The sequence below is a fragment of the Phasianus colchicus genome, chromosome 3, assembly GCF_987193195.1.
Source record: "Phasianus colchicus chromosome 3, bPhaCol1.hap1.1, whole genome shotgun sequence".
Taxonomy (NCBI): domain Eukaryota; kingdom Metazoa; phylum Chordata; class Aves; order Galliformes; family Phasianidae; genus Phasianus; species Phasianus colchicus.
Window position 1 is genome coordinate 21,288,273 of NC_143438.1, and position 16,405 is coordinate 21,304,677.

At 34.1% G+C, this 16,405-nt stretch overlaps 1 protein-coding gene across 6 annotated transcripts in view; it reads left to right on the forward strand.

Annotated features, from left to right (window-relative positions):
* CDH18 (cadherin 18) overlaps positions 1-16,405 on the forward strand; it is a 237,469-nt gene that overhangs the window by 116,796 nt on the left and 104,268 nt on the right. For all 6 annotated transcript variants that reach the window (XM_090137067.1, XM_090137068.1, XM_090137066.1 and 3 more), the window contains exon 5: positions 8,459-8,578. In XM_090137067.1, coding sequence (XP_089993193.1) covers positions 8,459-8,578 — 120 coding nt within the window. The remainder of the gene's footprint in view (positions 1-8,458; positions 8,579-16,405) is intronic.

Below are 16,405 nucleotides of genomic sequence, written 5' to 3' on the forward strand. Positions count from 1 at the left end.
GGAAAAAAAGCCACGTGCTGTTTGACGATGTTATGACTCTGTATTGTATCATTGGCTGTATGTGAAAAATATTACAGTTGAGAAGACACCAAATCTTGTACATTACTAATGATTTTTGTTCTGAGAAAACAGTGCACATACATGCTGACTGTAAAGGAGAGTCACCCTTATTCTTGTCTGGTTTGTGATGCATGTTCCATTGCGCTTCTAGGCAAGCTGCAGTTTGCATTCTAGAAACAAGATATATTTGTATATCCTTATTCAGCTACACTGTTTATTTCATTCCTTTATGTTTACAAAAGCAATATGTGCAATCCACTGAATTAAACAAATTTGAAGGAACAGTAGTTCACTATATTATTTTAGACCATTCTCTCTTATCTTTGTTTACCTTTTTTAATTTTTATAACATGAAATGAAATACACTTAAGTGTTGATAATTGTTTTTTGTGTGTGTTAGAAATGTAGTTCAGATATTCTTATTCTTTAACATGCCTTATTATACAATCAGTTTTCTTTATAGCTTATCTGTTGTTGAAATTAATTTATAACTGTAGGATCTCAATATCAAATATACATAATTAGTTCAGGGTTGACAGGCAAATACAGCTCTTGTGATAAGTACTTCTAAAGAATGGTCATGACATTCAACCTATCTAAGTCTACTTTATTTATTAATGAGTGGACAGTACAGATCGTTATTTCATGAAAATGTACTTTTACCCTGCCCAGTAAAATACCTATGCACTCCATCTAAGAAGCTAGTTTAGAGTCCAAGATGTGTCAGATGTCTAACTTTTATGCTCTTCTCTGCTTGCTGTTTGTCAGATAAGCAGATGATAGCTTTTAAACTTCTGTAGAGTACAATTGTAAAGTCCAAAGGGAAAAATACATACAATTGCTCAACTCTTACAACAATATTCATCACTATATACAAACGTTGTTGTTGTCACTGAATCTTAATGCTTTGCAACCATTTGATCACTTTGAATGTTGATGATGGTTCATATGAATAGCCAGAAAATAACAAAAAAAGTTTGTTTCAGACTTGAAAGTCAGATGCTTTGTCTTGTTGATGTTATTTTGGATAGGAGAGTACCTTGTGGAACTTTCCAAGTGTGTGTAAGTGAAAATAATTTTAAACAAGATATCTGCATTTAATTCATATTCTCTGGTACCCCATGATGTTATTGTGCTGAGTTCAGATATATCTTACTATGTAATGAGGGAGTTTTAATCTGTATATGTAAGGAGACCAATTTTGCAGTGTGTGAACAAATATATGGAGAGATTAAATGGGTCAAAATTCTGACCTACATTACAGATAAGTGAAATAGTATATTCCACATCTACATTTCTTTTCTTGCGTATACAAATGAACTGTGGCATTTGATTCATTTGCAAAAGTGTAGTAATCTAGTAATCCAATTCTGGAGAGACCAAAATGTATTAAATATTATTTGAGTCATTGAGTTCACTTCTGTAACAGTTCAGAGACAGAATATACTGGTTTAGAAATCAGTCTTTGTTGACCTGAGTGAAGTTAATTTTGGATAGAAGAGAACACTATCTACTGTACTCTAACTTTCATGCAAAATCAGATTATATTAAATGGACTTCGAAGCTCACCAAATATCATGTATCAAAAGTATATAAAAATTTCCCCTCTCACTTTCTTCTTGCTTTCATTACTGCCTCTTTGTTCTTTCTGTCACTTCTACTTCCTAAAATGTGGGAATAATTCCTTGATTTTTCTTCTTAAAATGTCCTCTCTGTATGATGTTCTGAAAAACACATACGTCTCTGCATGATAATTGTCTTAATCTGACATTTCATTCTGCATAGTTTCTTGTAGCATTTTTATCCTTTTCCAGTCCTCTTCCCAAGTCCTCCCACACTGTATGCTATTTCAAATGTCTGTTCTCAGCCATGGATAATTCTGAGCCTTTTCTTCCTGCAGTCCTTACAACAAGAATGTATAAAAGGAGAAACAGCTTTCTTTGGTCTCCTTTTATTTCCTTCTCTTTTCTTCTTTCATTATTATTCCTGTATTGGCTTTTAACTTCCCTTTTATGAATTTTCCTCTTTGAACAGTGAGTTTCCTTTCTGTCTTCTCTTTCCTCAAGTTTCCTTTGTCTTTAAAGAAGACAATTGAAATTAATTGAATATTTTCTTCCTTGTTTGTGGAAGACTGTTATTTACTGGATGGGAGGACAGAAGGGAAAGTAAGTCAATGATATCCTCCAAGTCAAGAGCAGCCAATATTATTTTCTATATGTATTTTTGTTATCTCAAAAATATATCACTAGTATATAGATGTTAGATTCAGATGAGTACAAAATTATGACTAAGTATTACAGTACAGATTTTCCAGAGAGCAATTTTAATTAGCCTATAATGACATTCTGGATTATAAGTCAGAGTGGCTTATGATAAACAAGGAAGTTTTGAAGATAGAGCATTAATGTTATGTTTTAAAAATAAAATACTTTACTGCTTGTACCTGAGATCAGCAACCTGTTCCACAGAACTTTCCTGTGGTATGAATAAAGTAGAGTTTTCCTACCCTTTCATACAGGCAGTCTGCTGTAAGTATGGATTATATTTTCTATTTTTTATCATTCTTTTCCATTTACTGAATTTTTGTGTTTATTGCATATTGTAAACAAGTTTTTGCTTGCAGTCTCTGGAACAATAATTCTATTAGGGCTTCCATAAGATATATATTCTTTCTGTCAAATAATAGATTCATCCTTATGCCACTTTCATTTGGTCTATAATTAGCTTGAGTTTTAACATTTAGCTGTGGATTCTACATGTGACTTAAGATCTTGTTATTATATGAATTCCTAGGAATTGTTAGTCCTTCTGTTTTTATTTACTCGGACTTGTTACAGAGATGGTAAAACTGAAAACTCTTTACAATATTCATGCAAAGTGATGGATGATATTTTTCATCTTTGCTATGCTGCTTAGTTTCTGCAGCAGGTTCCTGCCTGTCTTCAAGAAGTTAGCTGATATTTTTCCCTACATGCTGTAACTTTCTCTTTTATTAAAAGCAGATCAAGAAAGTAAGTGTAGAACCTTTAAGGCTTTTCATTTTTAAGTCACTGTCAAGAGAGTACAGTGAAGTTTTGTTGAACTATTTGCCAAATATTAGATCACAGTATTCACAGTTGCAGAGAATGAACATGTTTGTTTTATCTCTTGTACTGAAAGAGCTGGAAAAAAAACCAACTCACCTATTCCTTGACTTCACTGAACCTCTTTTCTAAAGGTTGGTTGAAGAGCCAATGTTTCTGTCTGAAATGACTTCTACCATGAGAGCTACAACTGCACACTGTTTAACAATTTATGAGAGTGCTGATTATCTAAATGTAAAAGGAAATAATTCTATTTCCAGTCAGTAAAAGCCTTCCGTATCTTCTCATTTCTATATATGGCTTCAAAATAATGCAGTATTGCGTATTAACTTTTCTAGTGTTGAGTTCTTGCATAAGAGTATTCCCAATACATCCTACTTAGGCAATTAATAGACACACTGGGCAGTTCTGTACTTCTTCCCAGGTTATTGTGAGACAGTCATAATTCCAGATAATTTGAAAGGCATTGTTCGCATGTTCATAAACATGATTTGCATAAGAAATGTTTATCTTTTTGTGGGTTTGATTTTTGTCTTCTAATAAAGATAGCTGACTCAAAAATATGGGGAGTTTTTCACAGTATGATCTTGGATCAATGCTGTAGTCACTGGATTCCAAGAATTAATTTTCTGGTGAAATCATTTTTCTATGTAGAGTGAAACTAAAACATGTGTTGGCTTGTTTCTGATTTAATACTTACTTAGGAATTAGTTTAGTTAGGCAGGAAATCCCTGTGTTCATTAAACTTCACCTTATTTTCGCTTTGACTTTTTCCCAATATTGATCCATTTGAGTTTTCAACAGTACAGCAAACTATGGGAACTCATGCATACAGATTTGCATTCTCAACAGACATGTTTTATTGAACTACTTCATTAAACATTAAAAATTTGTCTTCAGAGAGACAGGTTGAAGTATTCCTTTCAGCTTTTCCTTGATATTTAAACATTTTTATTGTAAAAATATTAACAAAAATAAACAAAATATTTCAATACAAAACTACAATTTGATTTCCCAAATAGAATGATTGTTATTTTTGATAACAGGAAAAAAGGCAGAGTTACCAGAGTGGTGCTCAGAGCATGCAGATGTATTTTACAGCATAAAACATTAGCTAAGAAAATGGAATTCCCAATATGTAATCTCTAAACTGTAGGGGGAAATCATGTGGAATGGTAGTTGTATTCTGAATAAGCAGAGCTGCTACTTTGGGGAAAAGAAGTCTTTTTATTGCCTAAGTGGAGTGTCAGAATGCTTTCGTGGCAGAATTTTTGAGTTTTCCTTGACAGGCACTTTCACAGTACGTTAGTGAAGAAAGTATGGAAGGCATGCCTCTGGGTCCAATGTTCGTATCTATTCTGAAGTCTCTAGGGAAATTAGATGCTTATTCTTTGTATTACATTATTTTATTCAGAATGTTTAACATTAAAAATGGCATCTCAGTTGTACTGTATTCTTTTCCATCTAAATTGTTCACTACACCTAGTTGCTACATACAGCTCAGCAACAAAAACTGATGCTGTATCTGAATGGTACAAATACATTTAAGATCATGATTTGTCACTTTAATGAGCTGAGTAATGCTAACTTTGAAGGAGTAAACTAAAGGAAAATAAACGCTTTTAAGCTATTTTTTTCCTGCGAGGCATTCTAACCTACAGGTTTCCAAGCAGTTTCCTCTGTGCTCGACAAATAAAGGAGTTAGGCAAGAGGCCGATTATAGGCATATCCTGTAAGATACTGAGCATACTTGCTTAATACAATGGAACGCTTGCCTAGTACAGCGAAAAGGTTAGCACCTGATGGGCTACTTTGCACTAAAAGAGTGCTTGAGAGTTGGGGTGGTGGTGCTAAGTTAAAACCTGTGATTCTAAGTGTTCTCTCAGATGTAAAGAGAACACTTTACCACTATTCAGTCCGAAATTGCTATTATCTGGTGTTTGCTAAGAGAGAGATACATATGTATTAGAAAATTACTTAACTGGAATTTACAGCATAATAGCATTCCATTCATGCTAGAATGACCTGCCAGCTGCTCGTGTGAAATATCTCCTTTCTTTAGCCCTCTTTCTTTGTACCACCAACTAGCAACACAAGCACTCGGATTTGATCCCCTGTTTTTTTAAATAAGAGAAGTGGAGAAGAAGTTATGTGAGGAATGATAGTACCATTAAATGTTAAATCTATTTCATGTATTTTTGTTATCTGAAATAGCTAGGTTCATCCATTCCAAAGCCTACCTTGAATTTCAAGAGTTCTATGAAAAAGAGCAAAAAAAAGACAACTTGTAAGAAGAGTAGGCAGCTGCAGAAACTGTTGTTTCTAAAAGCAGGAAAATCTCTATATAAAAAGGTATAAAAGCTGCCCACTGCTCTGGTAACGAAGCGTGGTAGGTGGCTACCAATTGGATAGATTTCTTTTGTTGTATGCAGTTGAAAAGAATGAAATCAGTGTGTCTCAGTAACTTGGTAATGTTTAAAAATTCCACAAGTAAAATTTCAATTTAAAATGATAAAGCCATAAATAGGGCTGTAAACAATAAATGAATTATGGATTAATCTTCACCAGTAAATACAACTGATGAGCTGTTGTATATCCTCATAGTGTTTAGATGAGCTGTAGTGAAGGGAGTGAACCCTCATTTTCTGCATTTCAGGTGACCTGCTGTTGTTTGCTAAAATATTTCTTATGCTAAAATGAGATAACAATATGGCTGAATAGATTCCTAGAATATTCTAAGAAAATTACGCTAACTTCGTATTTAATTTTCTCAGTGATTTAGTTAATTTTACCATTAACACCTGAATAACTATAAATAGCTTACTAGCTTGATTTTATTACAATTTTCCAGTTTTCAAATTCATCAAGGTATCCTTTTATCTATGAATATGTATGTGTGAATATATACAGCTGTGAGACTATGCATTTGGGCCGTATCAGAGACCACAAGGCACTGTATTTAAGTATGAAAACACATTTGCTGTACCTTTTACTAAAGTTGTAGAAGGGACACAAGAAGAGTCTTTGTGTCCAAATTAGTATATTAGAATGAAAGAATACTTTTTGAAACAGCAGTAAGAATGTATCTGTAAAGATTTGAATCCATTACTCTAAGTGAGAACCAATGATTTTAAGTATTTCTGTTCCCAATGTACACTGAGTATTAACATAAAAAATTATTTTACATTACATTAACAAATAGTTTTGTGCATTGGAAATTGATCTACAAAGTTGGATAGTTGAAACTGTGTAACTTGGATTCCATGTTCCTACCATATGTTCTTGGGAAACCTTTCAGATTAGCTCTGGTCTGGTTTTTGAGACCAAATACCTCTCTGAAGTCAGGGTAAATCAGCCATGCTGCTACTGCACTTCTTCTGGTTTAGTTTAATCGGAAGGAATCTAATTGGCATGCTCTGAAACTCTTCCATGAGGCAAATTGAAGTACAATGAGGGAGATCAAGGGATTCGAGTCAAAAGCATCTTTCTCTTCAGAACTGAAGTGTGAAATTGAACACCCCAAAGTGCAAGTGATCCCTCATGGCTAATTTAGCTGGGAAGCCATTTTCAGAATTATGGAAGAGCAGCCTGTGCTCTCCTTTATTTTAATAAATGTTTCCTCTATTTTTTTCCTCTATTTTAATACTGAACCAAAAGAGTCTGGAAGCTGTGTCTATAGAAGAGTATGCCTATGGGAAGAAGACATTAACCAAGGTTCTTTTCTTTTACTGTTTTTTTTTTTTTTTATGTGAAGTGCTGGGCAAAGGTAGAAAAACAGATTCATCATTAAATATCTTGAAAAATACAGTACATTTAAAATCACTTATCTTCATTACATCTGCTACATTATCTTAATTTAATCACAATTGCTAACGCATCGTTTTTTCTAGTGGTATGTCTTAGCTGCATACAAATGTTTTGTTTTTAAACTCCTTATCTATTATTTTAGTATTGTATTCATCAATGGAATTACATCAGCTCTTATGTAATTATTTGATTCACAGATCTTTGATACCTTCTGATAGCTTGATTTATTTTTTTTTAATCCTTTGGTGTCTTTTATTGATTTGGGGCCATTTATGAAAATAATTTTAAATATGTGTTTCAGCAGTAATTTGTACCTCAAACGATGATAATCCTGAAGTTTGTGAATATGAGTTTTCATAACTCTTGAGTAATATTCAGATTTAGGATCTGTATGTGTGAACAAGCACGAATGCATATGCTGCGAAGTTATGTATGTTTCTATATGTGTTAAGTTACTTTTATACATATAGAGAGAATGAGATTTTTTTTTTTCAAGTGAGTATAAAAATACACTGCAATCATCATCATCATGGAATGAATCACAGAATCATAGAATGGCTTGGGTTGGAAGGGACCTTAAAAAGAACATCTGATTATACACCCCTACCATGGGCAGAGTTGCCAACCACTAGGTCAGGTGCTAGATCAATCTGAGGGACCCAGGACCCTATACAACCTGGCCTTGAGCATCTCCAGGGATGAGGTATCCACAGTGCATCTGGGCAATCTGTTCCAGTGCCTTACCACCCTGAACATAGCCAGAGCTCAAACCTGCATCCTTCAGTACGTGAGACTGACACTGGGTGAGCACTCCAGTTACTAGGTTAAACCAGCTCCCATATATTTTTTATATAATATATATATTTATATAATATTTATGTATATAAAATACTGAGGACTGCTCCAAAAGTAATGCTTCATATTTTATGTTATCCTGACAAGATGGTGTCTGACATGGAAATGTGTACAAAGCAAAGGTGTGGAATTGAATTTCTCCATGCAGAAAAAAATTGCCTCTACTGACATTCATCAAAAAATTGCTGAAAGTTTATGGTGACCAAGTAGTGGATGGCAGCATAGTGAGGTGGCATGTAATGGGTTTCAGCAGTGGCAAAAGTGATACTGAGTCATCTCTGGTGCAGATTTTTACGAGTGTGGCATGCAGGCTCTTGTTTATCACTGGCTAAAATGCATAGCTAGAAGGGGTGATGGTGTTGAAAAATAGTATTTTGTAGCTGATAATTTGCTTTGTCAAGTAGTGTTATTGTGTTCTTTGTATCTGTTGTAGTTTCCATGGAAATAAATAGGAGGCATTACTTTCAGTGCAACCTGTGTACTAATGCTAATTCTAATAATACTGCTAATAACAATACAGAGGCAGTGCCAATGATCTCTCAGTTTGAGAATATGAGAAATGCAGGCGTTTTAGAAATGTACCTATAAATGTTTCCTATTTGCCATAAAATTACATGCATTATCAACTAACTTCTATTTTCCTATATACACAGGTACATCTGTTCTACAGGTGACAGCAACAGATGCAGATGACCCTACGTATGGAAACAGCGCCAGAGTAGTGTATAGTATTCTTCAGGGACAGCCATATTTCTCTGTTGACCCTAAAACAGGTGAGTGTTTTACACATTTATCAATGTGATTTGGTTAATATGTTGCAAATAAAGTTTGGTAGATAGAATCCTGTGTAAAAATCTGTAGCTGGGTGGGAATTTTTTTCTTTAGTTCCTGTTATATCCTACTTTTGGCTTTAACACTGAAATTTTAGAGTTGCTATGTTTCACTGAGTACTAAAAATGAGACAACTGGGTACCGAATTAATTCTGCATTATGCCATGATATGAGCCAATCAGCAAAAGTGGAATAGCACTTTTACATTTCTTCAAGCCTCTGTTTAGGAATTGACTCAAGTGTGCTGAATATATTATGATTTTAAATGCTTTGTTTTGCCTGAAGGATTGGCTTAGGAGGATTATTATGTGCCTCAGTACGTATCCCATTATAAATTAATATCATTTTTGTATTTATAAAACTACTGTTTTGTCATTGCACTGAAATTGTATTCTCTGATTCAAGAAGTAAAACAAGCAAAATTATTTATGCTTACACTGTGCATCACTAGAAGAAATCTCCTTTGGAGCTGCAGGTTAATATATTTAGATTATCTGAAGACCATTTTCTTTATAAATATGATGGCAGTTTCTTTAGAATATATTTATAGTCCTTAATATTAAAGAAGTTAAATGTGAGAGGTCTTTTTGCATCTGAACTTTTAAACTGTTTTTTCCTTATCAAAGAATGAAATCCTTTCTACTTATCTATCATTATCCATACATTTAATGTATGGAAGACAATTGTGCTGAAGTGAAGAAAGTGTAGTAGAAATTGTTTCTATTGTAACTTTTTTTTACATTTAGATGTCTTATGTATGTTAGTCTCCATGGACTTTGGAGGCACGCACTTTCTTCAGTACAAGAGAAATTTATCTGTAGCACCTAAGATGGCTTTTGATTACACTTCCTTTGAGTAGGAGGCTGGACTAGATGACTCCAAGATGTCTCTTGACATAACTTATTCTATAAATTGCTGAACTCATTTTAGAAAGACCTAAGAGTGCAAGGCCTGACAGGGGTAGCACTGAAGGATTGTATAAAGTGCTTGGGGGTGAACTTGATGCAATGCTGTTCGTACCGTGTTCCAGAAATGCCTGCTAGTGCACACTTTAGTCTGCAGACTATGAGCTGACACAGATAAAAGCATTCTGGAGTACATATAGCAAATCAGTGGTACAATACTGAAGCTTTCTCTGCCCTTCTTTTACTTAGATATACAACTCTGGCCTACATTTTTACTTCTCTTTTGTTACTCCGAGTCAGTGCCCTATATTTTTTCTTTTGACAATGGTGTGAAACAGATAATCTGGAGCTGTTATTTATTCAATGAAGAATCATAATGGGTGTTCTCAATACCAGATCTGTATCATAAAGGAAAATAATATTGTTATGTCGCTATTTGTTTCTGTTATAAAGAAAGCAGATGGAAGTATGTTTTCATTCTGAAAGCCTTAGGCTTTGAGGAAGATCTTAATAACATCTATGAGCTTAAATTGTTTTTAATGTGTACAGAATATGAAAATTTTTTTGATTCCTTATTCTATTAGAATGTTTACATGGGGAATCTGTTTGTTTTGTTTGTTTCACCCTCCTCTCTGGACAGGAATAATTGTGAATTTCTACTGATAGAAACTTATTATAGCTATACAGTTACAACCGTGAATGTCAGAACTACCATCTATGCATAACAAGAAACTTAAAGATTTGAAAAATGCTTTGAATTTGAATGATTTTCTAGGTGATGTTTTGTTTGAGTTTATTAAATATGTTTAGTAATTAGCTATGTAATTAGTAATTATCTGGGATAGCCTATGGTTTCCATTTACTTTCCTTTTCAATTCCTGCAAAATATTCTGCTGCATTTTTATAAATAAGTACATGTTAATAAAGCTGATGAAAGAGAAGTGAAGGTCTAGATCTTAACTGTTTTTGTGAAGATTACATATATATAGGGGGGCATATGACTTTTTAAAAATCAAAATATTCAAGGGATCCCAGAGAACATAAGTCACTTTTTGTTTATGCTACCATTAATTTCACTAAAACAAACAAAAAAAAAAACCCTTAGTTATCAGCGATGGGATTAAAAAATAATTATTAATATACTTTTTATATTTAATATAGTACTCTTCCCTGAACTATTCTTCTGCCACTCTACAGAACCCTGAAAATCTTTTGAAATGCCCAAATATGCAAGAAAACTTCTTCTGGGAATCTGAGTTCCGAACATACCTCATCTTTCTCAAACAATAAGGTCTTTTGATCCATTAACTCACAGGATCTGTCCTTCCTTGTTCATTGTTCATGTCAAGTGCAGCTCATCAAACAGCAGCCGTTAACATTTGACTGGGAGCCCTAGCCCATAAGCCCTTCTTTTTTACCCTGGAAATCTCAAATTAGACTGTGCATTTTCCAGCACCTGTAGCAGCCTGCTTTCAATTGCCAGATACTTCAGGAATGAAAGAGAAATTCGTAGTGCAGCTCTACTTATATAGTAAGCTCCTATCTAAACACTGCTCTTGCCTGACACACTGCATCAGTATCTCAGAGCAGAAAATAAAGAGTGAATACCTTTGGTGGGGCATTTGTTCTCTCAGTGGTTCTTGTATCTATGATGAAATAAGTGTTAAAAACTGTTCATTGCAGTTTTGAATTGAAATGTGATCGGAGGAGAAAACGTACTCTCGAACTGAACAACTGTGAAAAAAGTATTTGTATTCATTTGTGTTTATAATGATCTGTTGTTTTAGCAGTAGTATTATGAAGTTCTTAATCATTAATTTAAGTTTCTGTTTTTAACTTGAAGATACTTAATAGTAAATAAATATGTATGCCTATTTTTGAAAGAATGACACTCCAAATTAGTACAGTCTTAATAATTGTGAGAAGAGTCTCCTTCAGCTTTTCACTCTTCACAATAATACAGATAATGGCTTCTAGCATGCCTATAAGAAATGACCTATTCACTAATTCTCTAATTTGGTTCTTAAGCAAAATACAGACAATAAAGATAGTTAATGGGCGGATAGATGCCTCCAAATGTAAAGGTGTGTCTCATGGGCACCAAATGAGCAAACTGCAAAGTTCTAGATCTTTGTCCTCAAATTAAATATTGTTATCTGTTCTAAAATTTCATGATAAAATTGATGTGGGACTGGCATATTTTGTGACCTTATGATGTGTACTGATTAATTTTAAGTATGCGAGTGTACACACATTCTTTTGGGGAAACAATAAAAAAAATGTTGATAGCCTATAAAGTTATTTACAGCTTTAATATTGATGTATGAGTGCATACAACACAACATAGCTCATTGGAGAAATATGTTAAAATTAAAATTAAGTTCTTTTAATCTGAGGTAACAATTAAAGATCTAATGGCTAAATATCTATCTCATTTCTTCTCTTAAAGATATCTTAAACTAAAAGAATTATGTAAACTTTCCAGTGCAAGAAGGAAGAGTGCTCCATATATGGCTTAGTAGAATAGCCATATTAGGTAATAAAATCATTTCAGAATTCAAATTGTGCAGTTTACTTTAATAAGCATATCTATTTCTGGCATAAGAAATTCTTACTTTTTTTAGTTGAAATATCTGACTTGGTGACATTTGTTTAAAATAAGTAAGTTTATTAGGATTAACAATCCCCTACGGATATGCAGGTTTGGTATATTGTAGATATACTGAAGTTGGAGAGTTCTGTGTTTAATCCATCTCCTCCTTCCATGCTGAGATCCTCCAGTATCATTTTAATGGCCTTATGGGGCTCTATAAGTGTCCTACATAATCCAAGTGCTTCTGCTCTGAAGGAGTACTTCATGAAGTTCCCTTAACACCACAGACTCCTAATGCACCCATTAATACCCAGTTTCCTTTGCTGCCAGGAGCAGAACAATGTTTGTTTAGAGTCACTGCAGAAGTGGTGAGGCACATACAGGATTGCATAGTCTTGGAGTCTGTTGCCTTATCCTTTTACAGTCTTTTTCATAATTGTAAAAATTATCTGCTCACCATTGCCAGGTTGTGCTTTTATCTTCTATGGGCCATTGTATAAAGTTCCCCAAGGTTTGTGTTTCTTAAGATTGCTTTTCTATTCTTCTAGATATTCATGTGTTTTCAAATGTATTGAGGATAATAGCATGCTGGCTTTTTTTTCTGAAGGTCTAAAATACTACACTATATCTATTACAAAAGGTAATGATATTGGTATGAGTAAAGAGTTCTTTTGTAATTATCTGTAAAATGTCTTTTTTGCTAGAAGATGATGAACACCATGAACAGGTATTTCTCTTTGCATCTTCTAACTTTTCACAACAGATATGAACAACTACTTCTCTGTTTTTAAATAAGGAAAGCTAATATTCTATCAAAACAACATGTGGAAATTGCACATGTGATAGACTGTGTTTAACTTGAAGGAGTAGGAATGAGTGAGATTTCACCCTAAAACTATATATACGTTACTGTAATTTTTAGCTCAGCTGGGATGATTGCCAGGACACTGACTCAGAAGATTAATGCACTACACTCTGTGTTTAAAGACTTTACTCAAGGACTGGTCCACTTGCTAGCAGTAGATTATAGATCAATCTGTAATACTATGGAACTAAGCAGTGACTTTATTGCTTTAATTGTTCTAATAGGTGTAATTTTTCTTGACAGTAGAGTCCTTGTTCTATCTCTCTTTCTAGAGAAAAGAGTTATTAGGCTGTTGAGTCTGTTGCCTTATTTTTTTGGCTTGAGAAGTGAAATGAAGTTTTAGCAAAAAACATTTGAGTTCCCTTATTAATACACAACTCTGCTTCATGATCCATGCACTGTTTTTCAGTTCAGTTTTCCTTTTCACTAGTTGTTGTCGGTATTGGTATTATTAAGGATGATAGTTTCAGTTGTTGAGTGGCAATAAAAATGAGAGTGAGCCACAATGCTAAGGTACTTTTCCAAGACCTGCTGGTTTGGTAATAGTAAGATGCCTGCAATTGGAAATGTAGTTATGTATTTATTCAATGAATGAACTTCATGTGTCTAATCTATGAGATTTTTTTTTTAAACAAACAAATTGTGTTAATGCTATTGCTTCAGTAGTTAGTTTGAGTAAATTGACATTTTTGCCTTTCTTGTTCTGAGAAATTATCTATTTCTGGACTGGAGGCAAGGAATAGGCAGGGCTGGCAGACTTGTGAAAAAGAAGTTAGGCATACATACATAATTGATTGAAAATACTTTTTCCTTCAGTAGTTGCATATAAACACTGATTTTTATGATGCACACAAATCCTGGACTCTCAAAATATAATTTATGTATAATCTATGTTAGATGAATAAATGTGCTTTAGAACAAGGCAAACATTTTCAGTTACCATTTGATAAAAGTAACTGATAATATCTTGCAGTAATCTATACAGAAAATCAAATCTGGTGTGGAAGCAATGCTTTTCCAAATATTATATATTAAGACAATTTTCAAGAAATATTTTCCAGCAGTTGAGATACTTGATAAGAAAAGTGAATTAACACAAGCTCTGTATCAATTGGCCAAAAATCACAAGGTATCTATGAACTAATTCTACCACATTTTTAAAATATGATAACAAAGATGACATCTGGAGGACCTCTGTAATTCAATTCTTATCTGAAAGGAAGAGTATGAGAAACCACTTTCATAAAGCATCAGCAGAACTGTGATCTGTCTGGGAAATTTGACCTTTATCAGCTGTATGTCAGCACTTATCCTCCTCTCAATATTCTGCTTAGTATCATTCACAAGGTCAGTGCCTGTTTGAAGGGGGGACATAAAACCTGACAGTAGGATTGCCTGGTTTCCCTTCTGTTGGGCCCCTGTTTTCTGGGTTTGCTTCACAGTGCATTTCCAACCCCTGCAGTACTCCATCCCTTCCTATCTTTACCAAGCTTTCTGGTTTCAGCTGAGATAATTGTCTTCATGGTGGCTGGTATAATGCCATATTTTGGATATAGGGAAAAAAAAAAAAACAAACAACAATGTAGCTTACATACCAGGGTTGTAGTTATTGCTGAGCAGTGCTTACACAGTGTTAATGACTTCAGATTCTCACACTGAACTGCCAGTGAGGAGGCTGGCAGTGCACAAAGATCTGTGAAGGGACAGCACCAGAAAAGATGACCCTGACTGCCCAAAGGGATTGTCATGCCCAGTAATGAAACTGGGGGAGTTGGCTGGGGGTGCAGTTGCTTGCTCAGGGACTGGTTGGGCATCAGTTGTCAGTGGTGAGCAATTACACTGTGCATCACTTTATTTCAGCCAAGAAGTTTTACCTTTTTTCCAGTTCTCTCCCCTCTCCCACTGGAATGAATGGCTTTGTGATACTGTGGTGCCTGAAGGGTTGTTCACCATAAGCATTAACAGAAACAGCACAGTAAGCTTAAGATTGTGAATAGGCTCTGAATATTTTGAATAATATCTGTGGTTATGATTACAGTATTAAAATATGCTGTTGCTCTTCCTTTTTCCTTAGCTGGTCTGTGAAACAACCAGTATTTCAGTTGTGTAGTATCGTGAGGTGAAGCTTACTGTATTTGTAAGGATAAATTCAATTGCATTTGTAACATTAGGGAAGCTGTAGGAGTTGAAGCCTTCCTGGAATTTAGCAAAGCTCTTGCACTCCCAGAAGCAGATATCCATCAGGAGCAGTCCTTAGGGAAAAGTATAGATTAAATGAGGTTTTGCTCTCTCTCAAACTGTTCTTTCAAGAAATACATTTTAGATCAATAGATTGCATCTAAAAGTGCTCAGGCAGAAAATGCTGCAATTCCATATATATCTAACCATGATGCAAGTTAGACTACACTTGAGTGAAAGACGAAAATAAAATGAGGGACTTATGAGTTACTTATGAGTTATTTTCTCTTGAAGGATATCTCTTTATGATGAGATTTTCTTCGTATACTTGCCTATGATGTGCAATGGCAAGAACTGGTAACATAATGCAGGTCCTTTCTCTTAAATGTGTTTCTCAAGTCTTAGCTTTAATCTATTTGTAATCAGTCTTCAAAAAAGTTAACATCACAGTGAAGTGGTTTCTTCACCTCATCCATAACATTCTGTGAAAGTATCTGGGTGACTGAAAGTGCATGCCAGTATGTTTACTTTGTTAATCATTGGCATTTAAGCTTCAATACAGTATTCTTTGCTGTACTGAGGAGGCCTTTGTTTTCCAAATGGATGGTCTTTATGCTAAATATCTAACTTGTTTTATACCTCGCAGGGGGGAGCCTGCTGTTTTGTTGTTGCTTTTTTTACAGAATTTCGTACTCATAGTGGCTATTCCGCATATTCTGTCTGAGGCATTACGCTTAGTTCAGATGTGATATCATCTCCAAGGGCTTCTCAGTTTTATAGACAGTATATGTCAACAGTTGCATTTTCTGATTCTGAAACAGTTTCCATGAATGGCAATATCATCTTACTGGAAATGACTCAGAAAATTTGGCTCATAATCTCAAATTTCTGCACGTTCTGCAAGGATTTCATAGTGCTCTGGTAAAGCAACAGTTGCAAGGTATAATGAAGTAATAAAAATAATATTGTGCATTAAGATGTATCAGCAAATTATTTACATAATCAATGCCATAGTGAATTATTATATATATTTATAATATAAAATATCACATAAATTATCAGATAAGATGAAATAAGGTTACAAAAATCGAGAAAATGCACTTTTTCTAAACAACTAAAAACTGGTATTCTACAAAGTTTTACTTATTAATAATTTGATTTAACAAAATTATACTTTAGATTATATAAAACATTAATTTCTTAGCATGTATACACATTTATTTTGATG